Below are 13,852 nucleotides of genomic sequence, written 5' to 3' on the forward strand. Positions count from 1 at the left end.
TAAAGTCCCACGTTGGCAGCGACCCAGTGTCAAACTACTGTCAACATCAGCCGTATGTAAGCAAGTAGATAATCAGTTACCCTAAGGTTTGTTGTGGTACTAGTGAAGGGTTAGGGATCAGGATATTACAATTGCCTAGGTGCCCCACTAGCAATGATGATTTTTTGAGCAAGGGCCTAGAAAGTATTTGTTGAAGCATGGATGGTGTGTTGCTCTCCAAAAGGAAGGCATTAACTATCCTTAATAATATCCCTAAGGCTTCTCTGCTAGCTTAAGATAGCTATTAAGGGCTTGGGCTCATCTCACACATGGTTGGCAATAGTTCCCCGAGCGCATGCACAATCTCAATAAGAAACTCTCTGGGAAAAATCGTCTGATAAAGACAGTACGTTTCCACTAATTTCTCTAAACACCTTTGTCATAACACCAACTCAGCTGCCTGTTCAGTGCTGAGTCTGGACACAGTCAGGTGCTTAGGTAAGGTTTGGACCTATCCTTGGTGCAGAGTATAGTGTATAAATATTTTCAGATTTAGATTTCCCCTGGGCAGTGCTTTCCTGACCAGAGGGAATTACCTGTGTATTGAAGATTCAGATTACAATGCTAATCACAGTTATAATTTATAATAACAGTTATAATGCAAAGAGTCGTGTGGCACCTTATAGACTAACGGACGTATTGGAGCATAAACTTTCGTGGGTGAATATCCACTTCGTCGGATGCGTGTAGTGAAAATTTCCAGAGGCAGGTGTAAATATGCAAACAAGAATCAGGCTAGGGATAACGAGATTAGTTCAATCAGGGAGGATGAGGCCCTCTTCTAGCAGTTGAGGAGTGAATATAATGTTTGAATTCCTTAGGCTGACAAGAGGAAGTGCATGCGTGTGGGGGGAAGGCGGGGGCTTTCTTCAACTTTCTTTTAGGTAAAACAAAAATGAAGTTTACCGTGGGAAGAAATGGAGAGTGGTGAATGGTTAATTTGGAGTCTGTGTGCACTGCATCTATTTATATTGTCATCTGTTGTAACCAGGATAAGGGAGTAATGATGAGGGTTCAGGATCAGGGCATCCATTCAGGGAGACTCATAAAGGCTGATGCTTTCCATCTCCTCAGATTTTAGGTTTGACTTATCGCCCCGCGTGATTTCTCTGACCAGCTTGGCCATCCCCGGTGGGGCCATCCCCAAGTTTATCTCCTTGGCCTATGCAGTGGGCAGGGTCTTCCCAAATGGACGGTCACTCAGCAACTCCAGTTGCCTCGCTAGGTCTGTTAAGTAGTGCACACACTCACCTTGCGTAGCCCATTGACTGAACCTGGCTCTGTGACCGGAAACCCCTTTTGTATTTCTTTTAGCATGGTTTCCAAGGTGAGAAGGGGTGGCTGTGATTACATAGCCTGACCTCCTGTATAACACAGGGCATAGAACTTCCCCAAAATAATTCCTAGAGCAGATCTTTTTTTTAAAAATAAAATCCAATCTTCATTTAAAAATTGCCGGTGATGGAGAATCAGTCACAACCCTGATCGGTAAATTGTTCCATTGGCTAATTACCCTCGCGGTTAAAAATTTACACCTTTAATCCAGACTGGATTATCTTGCTTCGACTTCCAGCCATTGGATCTTGTTATCCCTTTGTTTGCTAGATTGAAGAGCCCATTATCAAATGTTTTTTTGCTTCCTGTGTAAGTACTCCTAGACTGTGATCGTCACCCCATAACCTTCTGTGTTAGGCGAAATAGATTGAACTCCTGGAGTCTGTCATTAAAAGGCACTAAAAAAAAGTCTTTTAATCATTCTTGTGGCTTATCTCTAACTCTCTCCAATCTATCAACATCCGCCTTCAGTGGTGGGCATCAAAGAAATGGCCGTGGTATTCCGGTAGCAGTTAGCCAGTTACTGATCTGTTTCATGTGTGCCAGGTTAATTTTGTATGTTCTGGTTGTTTAATGAAAAAGCTGTGCAGTGCCATGTCACCTAATGTTTTGTATGCCTAAATCTTCCAGGTTAACCTTTTGTCCCTCCCCCTATTCGTAAAGCAGGGCTGTGGGCATTGCCAGAAAACCCCTCTGCCGTAGGCGCTGCTACCATAGTCTTCCTGTTGGTTGCTTCTCCAAATACCGACTGTTTTCCCCCCATGGAGGAGTTCATGCAGGTTTGAGAGGAGATGATGCCATCTACCCATCTTCTCCCTCCCAGGCTAGCCACTCCCCCTCCCAGCCTTGACCCACAGACGTACAGTGGAAAGGTCACTGTGCAATCAGGGGGCTGAGGCAGATACTGCCACACCACCTGGCTTGTTTCCATTGTGGTCACTAACTCGGCTTGCGTTAGCAGAATGGAGATTGTGGGTTTAAATACACAGGAATTATGTTACTCGCTACTGAAATGCAGTCACCTCTAGGGTGGAACCAGACAATTAATTAATTAACCCACAGTGATGCTAAACATTAATTTAGGGCATAAAGTGGAAAAGAATGCCATATTCAGTTCAGATCTGAAGTGCAGAGCTTTGCTCAATCTATGACATGTTTACCTGTGTACCTAATGCATCTCTGTCATGTAGTCCTGAAACGTCATATAGAAGAGAAACTACTGCAGGGGAATCTGGGTGGGCAGAATGTAATTACCACAGTTGGGATTGGACCAGGATACCAGATTTAATGGCCCCTACTCATCTTCTGCCCTAGGATCTTTAATGAGGGAAGTCAAAAAGGGCCTGTATTAAGAAGCAGCAGGCACCTCTGTGATGTCCTGCCACAGGCTACAGGTGGGATCAGAGTTTCCCAGCTGAGGATGGGGGAGGGTGGCAGGAAATGGAGGGTCCAACCAAACCTAGAAGGAATGCCGAGGCTTTATTTACTTCTGGAGGGAGCTCTCCTGAGCAGGGGAAGCCTCCAAACCTGCTCGAGTTTTGTTCTGTGTGTTATGGTTCATTTCAGCCCAAAATGCCACACTCAGCTAGAACTGCCATATTTTGCCTAGTTTCCCCCTGAAAAATGATTAACTGGCCAATTTCACTGGAATCCAAGCTCCAGTTTGTTCAGAGCCCTGCCCGGATTTACCTGAAACTTGACTAGGGTTTGTATACTTTGGCAAACTTGCCCCTAGTTTCAGGTTTGTGACAGACATTTCCCACAACACTAATTGCTGTTGTAATTTGTGTCCACTTGTGGTTTATAACATCTCTTGCGGCGGGTGCCTTTAAAAGCTCTTGTCCTTTCTGTAGCGATTGTGGACCATTCTCTCTCCTATTCCTTGCTGAGATGGGCCACACAGATCAGATCTGGACCTGGGTCTGAACTTCTCCAGTGCTTGGATGTGGGAGTCTTTGTGGTGGGCTCAGCTCTGGTGGTGAGAATAGAAAGATATTATGGTTATTTCAGGTATCGGAAAGGTGAATGTAAAACCAACAATGGTGCTCACTGGATATGTATTTTCATCACACTCATACAATAACAGCATCAGGAAGCTTCAAAGGCGGTGCATGTCAATCATTAATATTTTAAGCAATCACTTTTAGGCAGCTTTTAGTAATATCCGCTCTCAGACACTTTTACATGTTTCAATTAAGTCAACGAAAGGGGGATTAATGGATAAACAGCTATGTTTATATAAAGCTTAAAGTCAGAACACAGTCTGCTGAATAGCAAGGACACTGGTAAGCCCGGCTCTCAGATAAGTGCATGACATGCTGCAATATCAGGGAGTAAGGGAACAAGCTCATAAGTGAATGCCACCTCTGAATTTCCTCCCTAATGTCAGCTTATACCACAAAGGAAATGCTACTTAATCCCATAGAGTCTGATTCTCTAAGCATTCCGTGCCCACAGTTTCCAGGGTCGTCAATGGCAGTTCTGTGTGTGGCTGTTTTGCAGGATTGGGACCGTATTTTGTATGTTAACAACAGATCAGTCATGTTAAATTATTAAGGTTAGGACTAGATGGAAAAACTTCAAATGCAAGAAAGGAAAATAACAGGTCTTGAGATTCCTCCTCCTTGTTCATCCTGTTGAAACAGTTCTGACAGGGTGACAACCCGTTCCTGCCTTCTGCTCTCGCTGTGCCGACGAGGGCCCTTCAGCTGCTAAACACTCCAGTGCAGTTTATTCACATTTGCTCTTCCCATCACCTTACCATTCCACATACCATATTAGGTACGGTTTCAGTTTCTCCTCCTCAGGTCTCTGCTGGGGAGAGAGCATTCTCTCTCCAGAGACTGGTTTTCATTCTCCCTCCTGTACTGCCTTCCTGTACTTTCTTAAACCTGCTGGGTTAATGGGCCAAGTTCCTCATTGGTCCTTCTCCAGCCCATTGTAATACTCTAATTAGGCCGTGGGGAGAATTAATTGGTGTTTCAGTGACCAGAGTGCTGGCTCAGTTCTTGGTTCCCAGCACTCTGTCACAAGCAGACTACAGAGTAATGATGGCAATTTTAAAACGGAACTATGTTCAGTGATTGATGTATAATATAGTGAAGCAAACCTACTAGCAGGGGATCGTACCCTTATTTATACCTTATTCAGTGCAAGGCCCCAAATGGTTCCTGAAGATGATGAAAATGGAATGTGACTTAAAATGTTTTTCTGCCATTTCAATCCATTAGGGGATCTGTTTTTGTTGGTTGAATTGCAGTTGTCTCTCTAGCTGACTTTGCAGTTGTATATTCTCATATTTACTTTTCCATGTAGAATGAAGTCGAGTTGGGAGAGCTGCTGCTATCACTAAATTACCTTCCCAGTGCAGGAAGACTGAATGTAGACATTATTCGAGCGAAACAACTTCTTCAGACAGATATGAGCCAAGGTTCAGGTAAAGGGCAGTGTATTTCTCAGATCACTCCTGCATGTTTGTGTGTGCTCTAAAATTGTCCTATATATTAGGCAGCCATTTTTTGATTCCACCTAAATGATTTGGACACTTTATTCCCATTAAAATTAGTGCATGGCTTTGAAAAGCTCTAATATATGTGGTTTTAAAAATATATATATAAATCAAACATTGAGAGTCGAAGTCTACAGGCCGGAGCCTAGGATTGGGAACCAGGAATTTCCAAATGCTATCCCTGCCTCTGCTTTTGTGGTTTAGGATTATTTCTCAATGTTTGTGCTGTGCTTTGCAGACACAAAGTGTTGTGTGAGTGTTAAATATAAAGGCAGTTTAATTCTGCAAAACTTGTTCTGCTGTGTGATTTTTGACAATGTCTACGCACCCCTCACCTGAGTATGGAGAAAGGTCTATTTCATCATTCTATGAGCTGGTGATTCTCCCTCTCCCCCACGATATAGTTCCCTGACTCCCTACTCCAGCTGCTGCTGTTGTCAGACTATTGACATCTGTCAGTGAGAACAACATACCTGACTTTTGTCAAGGTCACCATTTGTTGCACTTCACGCAGAGTCAACAGAAAAATTCTGCAGCCTGAGACTTGTACATCTTCACTGCAAGTCACCTGGTACCTTGATATGATAAGAGTCCAGATCCCTCCCAAAAGCTATTTTTCCTGCACAGTGCTGCTCCACACTCTGGTCCCAACTGTGCAGAACCTTTCTGAGACAGGAACATTGACTGGCTGCACCTGTAAAGCTGGAATTGTGTTTGTGTTTCTTTCAGATCCCTTTGTGAAAATTCAGCTGGTTCATGGATTAAAATTAGCCAAAACCAAGAAAACCTCTTGCATGAAGGGTACAATAGATCCTTTCTACAATGAGTCCTTCAGTTTCAAGGTTCCTCAAGAAGAACTGGAAAATGCCAGCCTAGTATTTACAGGTAAAAGCATTCTTGCTATTGATTTGATGCTATCTTGGCTGTCTCAGAGGTAAACAAATTAGCTGCCCCATGCATGCACTTTAGCCTACGCAATGTCTTCCTGTTTTTCAGCAAGCTAACGTTTATGGGACAGTCAGCTCTGTCATTTCTAGAGGAGCTTAATTAGCATCACGCTTCTCTGCACAGAAGCTTTCAGTTGTCACCTGTAATATGGAACTGTCTAGGAACTCACCTTGTCAGTTTCACTCTTAATTGGTGCTATCCGGAAAACATTTCCACTAAGAAGAGAGGCAGGCTAATTGAACTGGGTTCTAAAGTGCTTCCTGGAGAAGTCAGAGGAATGAGAGATAGATGGAAGGAAGTATCTGATGATCAACCTAGACCTTACAACAATACTCATTTTGCAACTCCACATAATTTTTACTTTGAGGATTGTGCACGTCTTTGCTAGCCCATTGTATCACTGTTATATAAATTGGTTTGTTTATGGCTGTATTTTTAAAGGGACACTATTAAGGTACTGAGCTTCCAAAGTAAATGCTGAGATTTATTGTTGCCTCTTTGGATTTTTGTAACACTCTGAAAAGAAATTGATGACAAATGTCCAGGTGGTTTTTTGCATTGTTGAATTTTGGATTTGCTTACTTCAGTTATGAAAACATGCAATGGAATTTGATGCACACAAAAGTTTCTCAGAGCAGGGTTAGATAACATAGTGGTAAAAATGACTGCTCCTGGTCTATGTTGTGGCTTATGTGGTTGATAGCACCGGAAAAGATGTATTATTGTGGAAAAACATTTAAGAAGTTTCTAAGTACAGACACACCTTGGAAACTGCAGCCTTCTTAGTAGTTGCACAGTATATGCAGTACAAGTAGTGGCAGTGCAGGCTTCCATGTGCTACCTTTCAAAGTGTCTTAACCCAGACCTGAAGCATCTGCTTTTATGGGTTTTCTATTGTAGCAAAAGGAATGAAGAGGGTAGTTTGGATTTTCATGCCTCTTCAGTCCTTGGCTTGTTGGCTGAGACTGCCAGCAAAGGGTATGTGGCTAGACTTCAAAAAAACACCCACACCTGGCCTGTGTCAGCTGCCTCAGGCTTGGGCTGCAGGGCTATAAAATGGTAATGTAGATGTCTGGGCTTGTGCTCTAGCCTGAGCCTTGGAACCCCACAAGCAGGCCACCAGCCCGAGAGCCTGGATGTCTACATGGCAATTTTATAGCTCCACAAGCCCAAGTCAGCTGACACGGTGCCTGTTGTGATGATTTTATGGTATGGACATCTGTTCACTAAGAATTAGGCAGAGACCACTGGCTCATCTCAGTGGGCCACTGAAAAGCCATTGGATGATGGGAATTTTGGTCTCTGCTGACCTCAGTCGGATTTGAACTAGTAACCTAGAAGTGAAAGGCTGCATAGCTCACTATTCATCGACTGAGCAGTCCACTCTCCCAATTGTCTTCAATAGTATGGGTTTGAATGATATTTCTGTGGGCAAACAAGTTGTAGAAAAGAAAAGAGCTGTATAAAGACCACATCTGTTGGTCATATTTTAATACATGCTTTCTTTACTAGGAGGAGAAAATACCAAATTCAAGAATACAAAAAACCCCACCAGATGCCATTTTGAATTGTTCTTTAACTTTCATTTCCACTTTTTAATGCCATGCTCAGAAGCATTAAAAACCAAATTCTGCTCTCGTCTGCACCAGTGCAGTTTCACTGGGGTAACCAAGAGCAAAATTCATCCCCAAGCATTCTCTGTTAAATTGATTTTGTGAATGGTGACAATGCCTTTGCTAAAAATTATAATGCAAATAGGATTCGGTCCCAGTTCTTATACTGAACTAGATGGTAGCATTCATGCCACTGTGGTGCAGAGGGCAGTGTGGAGCCAAATGGTCCCTGGAGGAGCACTGTCTCAGGCAGGCACAATCTCTCCCAGCGCTGTATAGGGGGTTCATTTTGCCTTAGACATTGGGATGCAATTAATTGCTCCCTCCATGTCCATGAGTCCATCTGCTCTTCACCCCATCTGCCCCCCTTTTGGCATTGTGGTCTCTGGGAGGAGCAGGAGTGAGCAGTCCCCAGAGCTGAGGGAGCACAGGGGCTGCCACTGTGGGTGGCCTCTTCTGCAACCTTGTAGAGATCCTGAAACTTGATGTGCCCCAGTCCTGCAGTCAAGCAAGGGCCATAAGCGGAGTTTATGCTCCATGAGTTAAAGGAAAAGAGGGAAGGATTTTTTTTTTTGTAATGTTCCGACAATGTTTCTGAGCCATTAAAACGAGAATCTGCACCCGAAAGAAAATATTATTGTAAAGCTCTGTATTTCTTACATGGCAGAAACGGCTGTCAAATCAGTGAAAAAAGCTGAAATTCAATCCATTAGCTTGTTTCCAAACATTTCATAACAAAAGTGATGCTGATCAGCATTTTAAATCTTGCCCTTCATGCACAGAAATTTCCACAGCAAAAAGACTATATTTAAGCATGGCTTTACATGCAGGCCATCTTGAATGTTCCCTTTCATGTGTAATGATGAATTTGTTCCTAGAATCTTCAGTCAGGTGAAGGAATGCAATACTCCAGTCCTTATCTACAAAATACCAGCTCCCTACGATCAGGAACAAGGAATGAAATATAACGCAATTCATTAGAACAAATGAAGTTGGTGTCAAATGGTTGGATGGCTATCCTTTTATTATGGATACTTTTTTTTTTAATGAGTCAATCAGAAGCTAACTGATTCATTAAAATAAACTATCACATGTTGTTACACAGCAGTTAGATTTAACTGATGATCTTTGAAATGATCATATCACCGGGTTGTTCGTACCAGAGGGCACAAAATAGTCATTGTTGAAATCGCTGACCTGTGATTATCTACAATATCATCAAAACACAGTGGCATGGAGTACATGTCCTTGACGAGATCGATAGGGCCAGATTCTGATAACCTTCCTCATGTTGAGTAGTGTATCACTCTGAGTAACCCTGTTGCTGTTGATATTGCAGTAATGCCTAGAGGTTCCAGCCAAGATCAGGGCCCCATTGTGCTATACGAACCCATAGTGAGAGACGGCATCTGCCCTGCAGAGCTTACAGTCTAGAGAGGAGAGAGACAAAAGGTGGAAGGGGAAGCAGAGCAGAGGTACAGAGGGTGAACTGACTTGCCTAAGGTTACATCACAGGTCAGTTACGGAACCAGCATTAGAACCTGCTCTCGTCCCCTAGCCACAAGACTACTGCCTTTCCATTGTCCTATTCTGTGCTAGCAAGGGGTATCAAAACCTGACCTGTTATGAAGAGTGGTGAGGAAGGAATCCTATATAGCCATGTAGAAGCAAAGTGGAGAACGGATATCCAGAAGCAATATCATGGAAATAACATAGTCCAGTGGACTTGATGATGGTAAGGGCTCTGGGCCAAATTCTTTGCTAGTATAAATGGGCAAAACTCCATTGACATCAGTGCAGTTGCATCCATTTAAACCAGTAGAAAATTTAGCTCAATTCCATGTCATGTCAGTGTGTGCTTTTAAATAAATAAAGTTAAGCAGCTGTGACTACTCCAAGGGTGGCTGCATTTCTGTGTTGGTTAAGTGTTCCCTACATTGCCTTTCCTGCATCACTGGGTATAGTGTGGCTTAATTGGTTCATGCTTGCAAAGTGCTTTGAGACCCTCAAATGGAAGATGATCTAGAAGTGCAGATTATCATTATTGGAGTTGAATTTCTGTCTGAAAATGAGAGGAGCAGAACCCAAATCCTTTGCTTATTTTGCATGTATGCACAACAGGAACTAAAGCCACTTCCTTTTTTTCTTTTAGGTTTTGCTTGCTCTAGCATCCCTTAAGTCAGTTAATTAAATTTGCTGATGAGAAAAGAGCCAATTAAAAAGGAAATTAATCATGTGGTGAAGATTGGCTAGTGATACCATGAAGGTATATAGATCTGTAAAAGCACCCAGGCCAGCCAGTAGCTAGATCATCTTCAATAATTTAAAATAAACTGTGTCAGTGGCTTCAGATATTGACAAGATCCATAGCTGTCTTAAGCTGTCATAGTTTCATTGAATTCAGTGGAGTAACACCAGCTTAAGTCATCTGAGGATCCTGGCACTCTCCGTGTTAGTCTGTATCCACAAAAACAACAAGGAGTACGGTGGCACCTTAAAGACTAACAGATTTATTTGAGCATAAGCTTTTGTGGGTAAAACCCCCACTTCATGGCCATACATCTGAAGAAGTGGGGTTTTTACCCACGAAAGCTTATGCTCAAATAAATCTGTTAGTCTTTAAGGTGCCACCGGACTCCTTGTTGTTTCTGTGTAGCTGGTGATCAGTTCAGAAGTGACACACTATTTGATTTAGGATATGCCTATGCTGTAGCTGGGAGGTGTAATAGATGTACCAGTTCTAGGTTTGACTGAGCTAGCCCGCTAAAATTAGCAGCCTAGCTGCAGTGCGTGAGTGGCAGGAGAGGCTAGCCCCCACAATACAATCCCATCTGAAACCCTAGGTATGTACTCGAGGTGTCTAGCCTCTTCCACCACCCATGCAGCCATGGATATACTTCTATCTTTAGTGTGCTAGCTTGCTCAGTGCTAGCGCAGATATATCTGCTCAAACTGGAAATTACAACTCCAGCTCCAGTGCAGATATACCCTTAGAGCAATAAGACTTTTACGCATATTTTTCTTGTGTACATTTATTTAAATAGCATAGTTTTCATGTACTATGGTGGGAAGTGCATACAGTTCCCATTACTTTTAATGAGAGGTGAGTGTGCAACGTTGCACAGACAACGCTGACAAATGAATGTCTCTTTCCCTTTGTGCAAGTCTCATTTCTGCAAATTCCCCAACCACGCATACACCTATACCCCCCCACACACACTTATCATCTGATTCTCTCTATCTTTGGATTGAAAATATGAATTGTAACCATCATGTTTAAGCACAGCATTGGCTCTACCTACACATAGATGAACCATGAGTTTGAACTCTAGTATGGTTGACTTACAATGTAGCACCCTATTTCTGATTGACTGTTATACGCCAGGTTGAGGCATTACCATGGGCAGCTGTCCATCAATGTAGCCTATGCTCCCATTGAGGAAGCTACAGATGCTTATGAAGATGAATTTTATTAGCAGCTAGCAGCTGTGATGCAATCTGTTCCACTGCACGACAAACTTATTGTACTCGTAAATATGAACACCGCACCAAGTTGTCCCAGAAATGGCTTCAAAACCGTTCTTGGGCCATTTTTCTCTGGAACAATAAATGACAGCTCTCTGAGATTACTCTTCTTTTGTGCTTTTCATAGCATTACCAACACCTAGATATCTGTCAAGAAACATGGATATTCAATGATGGGTGGACGAGGGAGAAGCTGGACCATATATTGATCAGAATCGTAGTGTAGTAAGGTCATACTGGGTCTACAGAAGTGCATAAGCCCTGGCAAATGCTGATCATCGTCACTTTGTTGCTAAAATGCCAATTACTCCTCTATTTTAACATAAAAGTGTCCCCTTCATGATACGTAAAGCACAAGGCATCTGTAAAAATTCAGTACTTGCTAATAAGTAGTCTGTCTCAATGGAAAAACAAATTAGACACACTTGGCACTCTCCCAGATGATGTAGAATTATCTTGGACAGTCATAAGCACAATCATCTGAACAGCAGTAGATGCCATCCCAGAACTGAAATGCTACAAGTGACGCCTCCAGCTATACAATGGGATGTTTCAAATATTGCAAAAGAAATAGACAGCACCATGATTATAATGTTTACAAGGTATTTTTTGAATGTGAGAAAAAGTGCCTCCTGAAGCTTATTTTGAGAACTTGACAAAAGAGGCAGAAGAGGGAAGGAGACCTAATAAATTTCAACAGGCATTCAAAGCTATACAGTCATTTTGATCCAAAAATGAACTTTTTGCAGGATCTTTGCTGACAAACAAGGCTGATGGTAAAACGTGCTTTATCCAAGAAGAAGTCCTGCAAACTTTTGTAAATGTACCTACATTGGAAGAGGTTCACTCTAAAGAAACTGCGAAGTGGGCATGCTGCCAGACCTGACAGCATAATGCCTGAATTTCTCAGATGTGCCATAGAGCCTATAACTGTACCATTACACCAACTTTTTGTCTAGGCTTGGACTACTGGAAGGTTACTAGTGGAGTGGAAGGAAGGGATCATTATCCTGCTCTGTAAGTGGGGAACAGCCCCCGCATTGAATGTGGTAACTATAGGTCAATTAACTCTGCCCTCTGTTCTTGGAAGAGTCTTCACACATGTCCTACTCACCTGGCTCCAGCCTTGCCTTGTGAAACTCCATCTCCCAGAGCAATTGGGCTTCACTGCCAGGCAATCCACAGTGGATGCTATATTTGCTCTTCATCTTTTATCTGAGATCCATCGTGAATTTAACTGGCCTTTGACAATAGCATACATAGACCTAAAGGCAACCCAGTAGTGCAGAGAAATTGAGCCCTGTTTAGCTCATGGTGTTGGGTATTTTTGAGTAAGACCTTAAAAGCTGAGATCCTATTTGCTCCTTGTAAATATAATATATCCCATGATGTAAATCCTTGGCATTTACAAGCCAAAATATTCTTCCTCCTGCTTCTGTGCAATGTATTCTGTATTGGTCATCTGTCTGCTACACTGCCTCCACCCTTTCAGTGGTTGGTGAAATGATTCTCATAAGAATATACAGTTATATGTTATGTGCTCCATTGGAGACTCTTTGTGCCTAATTTTCAGAGGTGATAAGGAATGGTGGAAGGAAGTGGTTCCAGGCACTAGGACCCAGATCCACAAAGGTATTTGGGCTCCTAGCTTCCATTGATTTCAATTTCAATTCAGTTGGAGCCTAAATACCTTTGTGGATCTGGGCCTAGATGTCTGGAGGCCTCCATTTTTGGGTGCTGCATTTGAAAGTCCGTCAAAACTTCTAAAAATGTTGGCTGTAGTTTGTAAAGTGCTTAAAAGGTGCTGTTTGCATAGTAGCTGTTGATACTACTAATACATTTCACTATCTTTAAATATTCTTACAACTAAAAGATAGCACGTCAACAGCTAGAGGAGAAATATTTTCTGTTTTGGTGCCTCAAACCTATTGACTAGGAGGTGTGCATTTGTATACAAAGCACAGTAGAAATGCACTGTGTTTTTATTATCTTAGCCTTTTGTGCACTTGATAGACAGCCCCCAGTGCTATCAGCTGGTTAATTGCACAGAGACCATGGATTGGTTCTATGCAAACAAACACAGCAGCCAGTAAAGAACAGTATGTTTTCCTCACAATACTTCATAAACCTGTGAACATATGTGTTAATTGTCATGTCTCTCTTACTAAAGGAAAGATGGAATTTGGCCTGAGCAGCAGAATTATCGGCAGTTAATTTCAAGTGGAGCCATAGGATCATTGCCTGCCAAGTACACCAGGCAAGCAAAAAGGGAGCTTTAAACCGTAGAGATTAATACCTCCTAGTGCATTTATGGATGCCAGTGTTGGGGATGTAAAGATACCTACTCACCTCAGTCAAGAGTGATGTTGGAACTTGCTGGACTATACATTTTAATCTGAGTTTTGATCATTTTCCAAAAGAGACTTTATAATAAAGTGGAAAGAAAGTTCTTAGAATCCAAGAAATGTGGTCATTCAGTGCTGTAAGCTAGTTAATAAATATTATTGTTGTTAATATTAATAATATTTGCATTGCAATATTGTTCAGATGGCCCCCAAAGGACTAGTCCCTCCCAGGCAAATGGCCTGTTAGTGACTCATTAACATCTCTTCTTCCCTTATTTGATATAAAACAATAATCCTTTGATACCTCCAGTAAGAGAATATATGCAACCATGTGATCCTACTTCTGTCATACTTCTCTTCCTTCTCTGACACATCCATGTCGTGTCTATTTAGATTGTAAGCTGTTGGCGCAAGAAACGTCTTCTCCGTTATGGCTGTATGACACCGAGTACAGTGGGGCTCTGCTTCTGACTTAGGCATCGGAACATGGTTATAATGTAAATAATAGCTAATAATTACATTGTGCTAGGCACTGTGCA

The 13,852-nt window shown here is 42.2% G+C and overlaps 1 protein-coding gene across 10 annotated transcripts in view; it reads left to right on the forward strand.

The window, feature by feature from the left end:
* Positions 1–13,852, forward strand: part of SYT17 (synaptotagmin 17) — a 118,862-nt gene that overhangs the window by 78,234 nt on the left and 26,776 nt on the right. For all 10 annotated transcript variants that reach the window (XM_038420470.2, XM_043493488.1, XM_038420472.2 and 7 more), the window contains 2 exons: positions 4,690–4,810; positions 5,612–5,767. In XM_038420470.2, the coding sequence (XP_038276398.1) occupies positions 4,690–4,810; positions 5,612–5,767 (277 nt within the window). The remainder of the gene's footprint in view (positions 1–4,689; positions 4,811–5,611; positions 5,768–13,852) is intronic.

The sequence above is a fragment of the Dermochelys coriacea genome, chromosome 10, assembly GCF_009764565.3.
Source record: "Dermochelys coriacea isolate rDerCor1 chromosome 10, rDerCor1.pri.v4, whole genome shotgun sequence".
In the NCBI taxonomy this organism is placed as follows: domain Eukaryota; kingdom Metazoa; phylum Chordata; order Testudines; family Dermochelyidae; genus Dermochelys; species Dermochelys coriacea.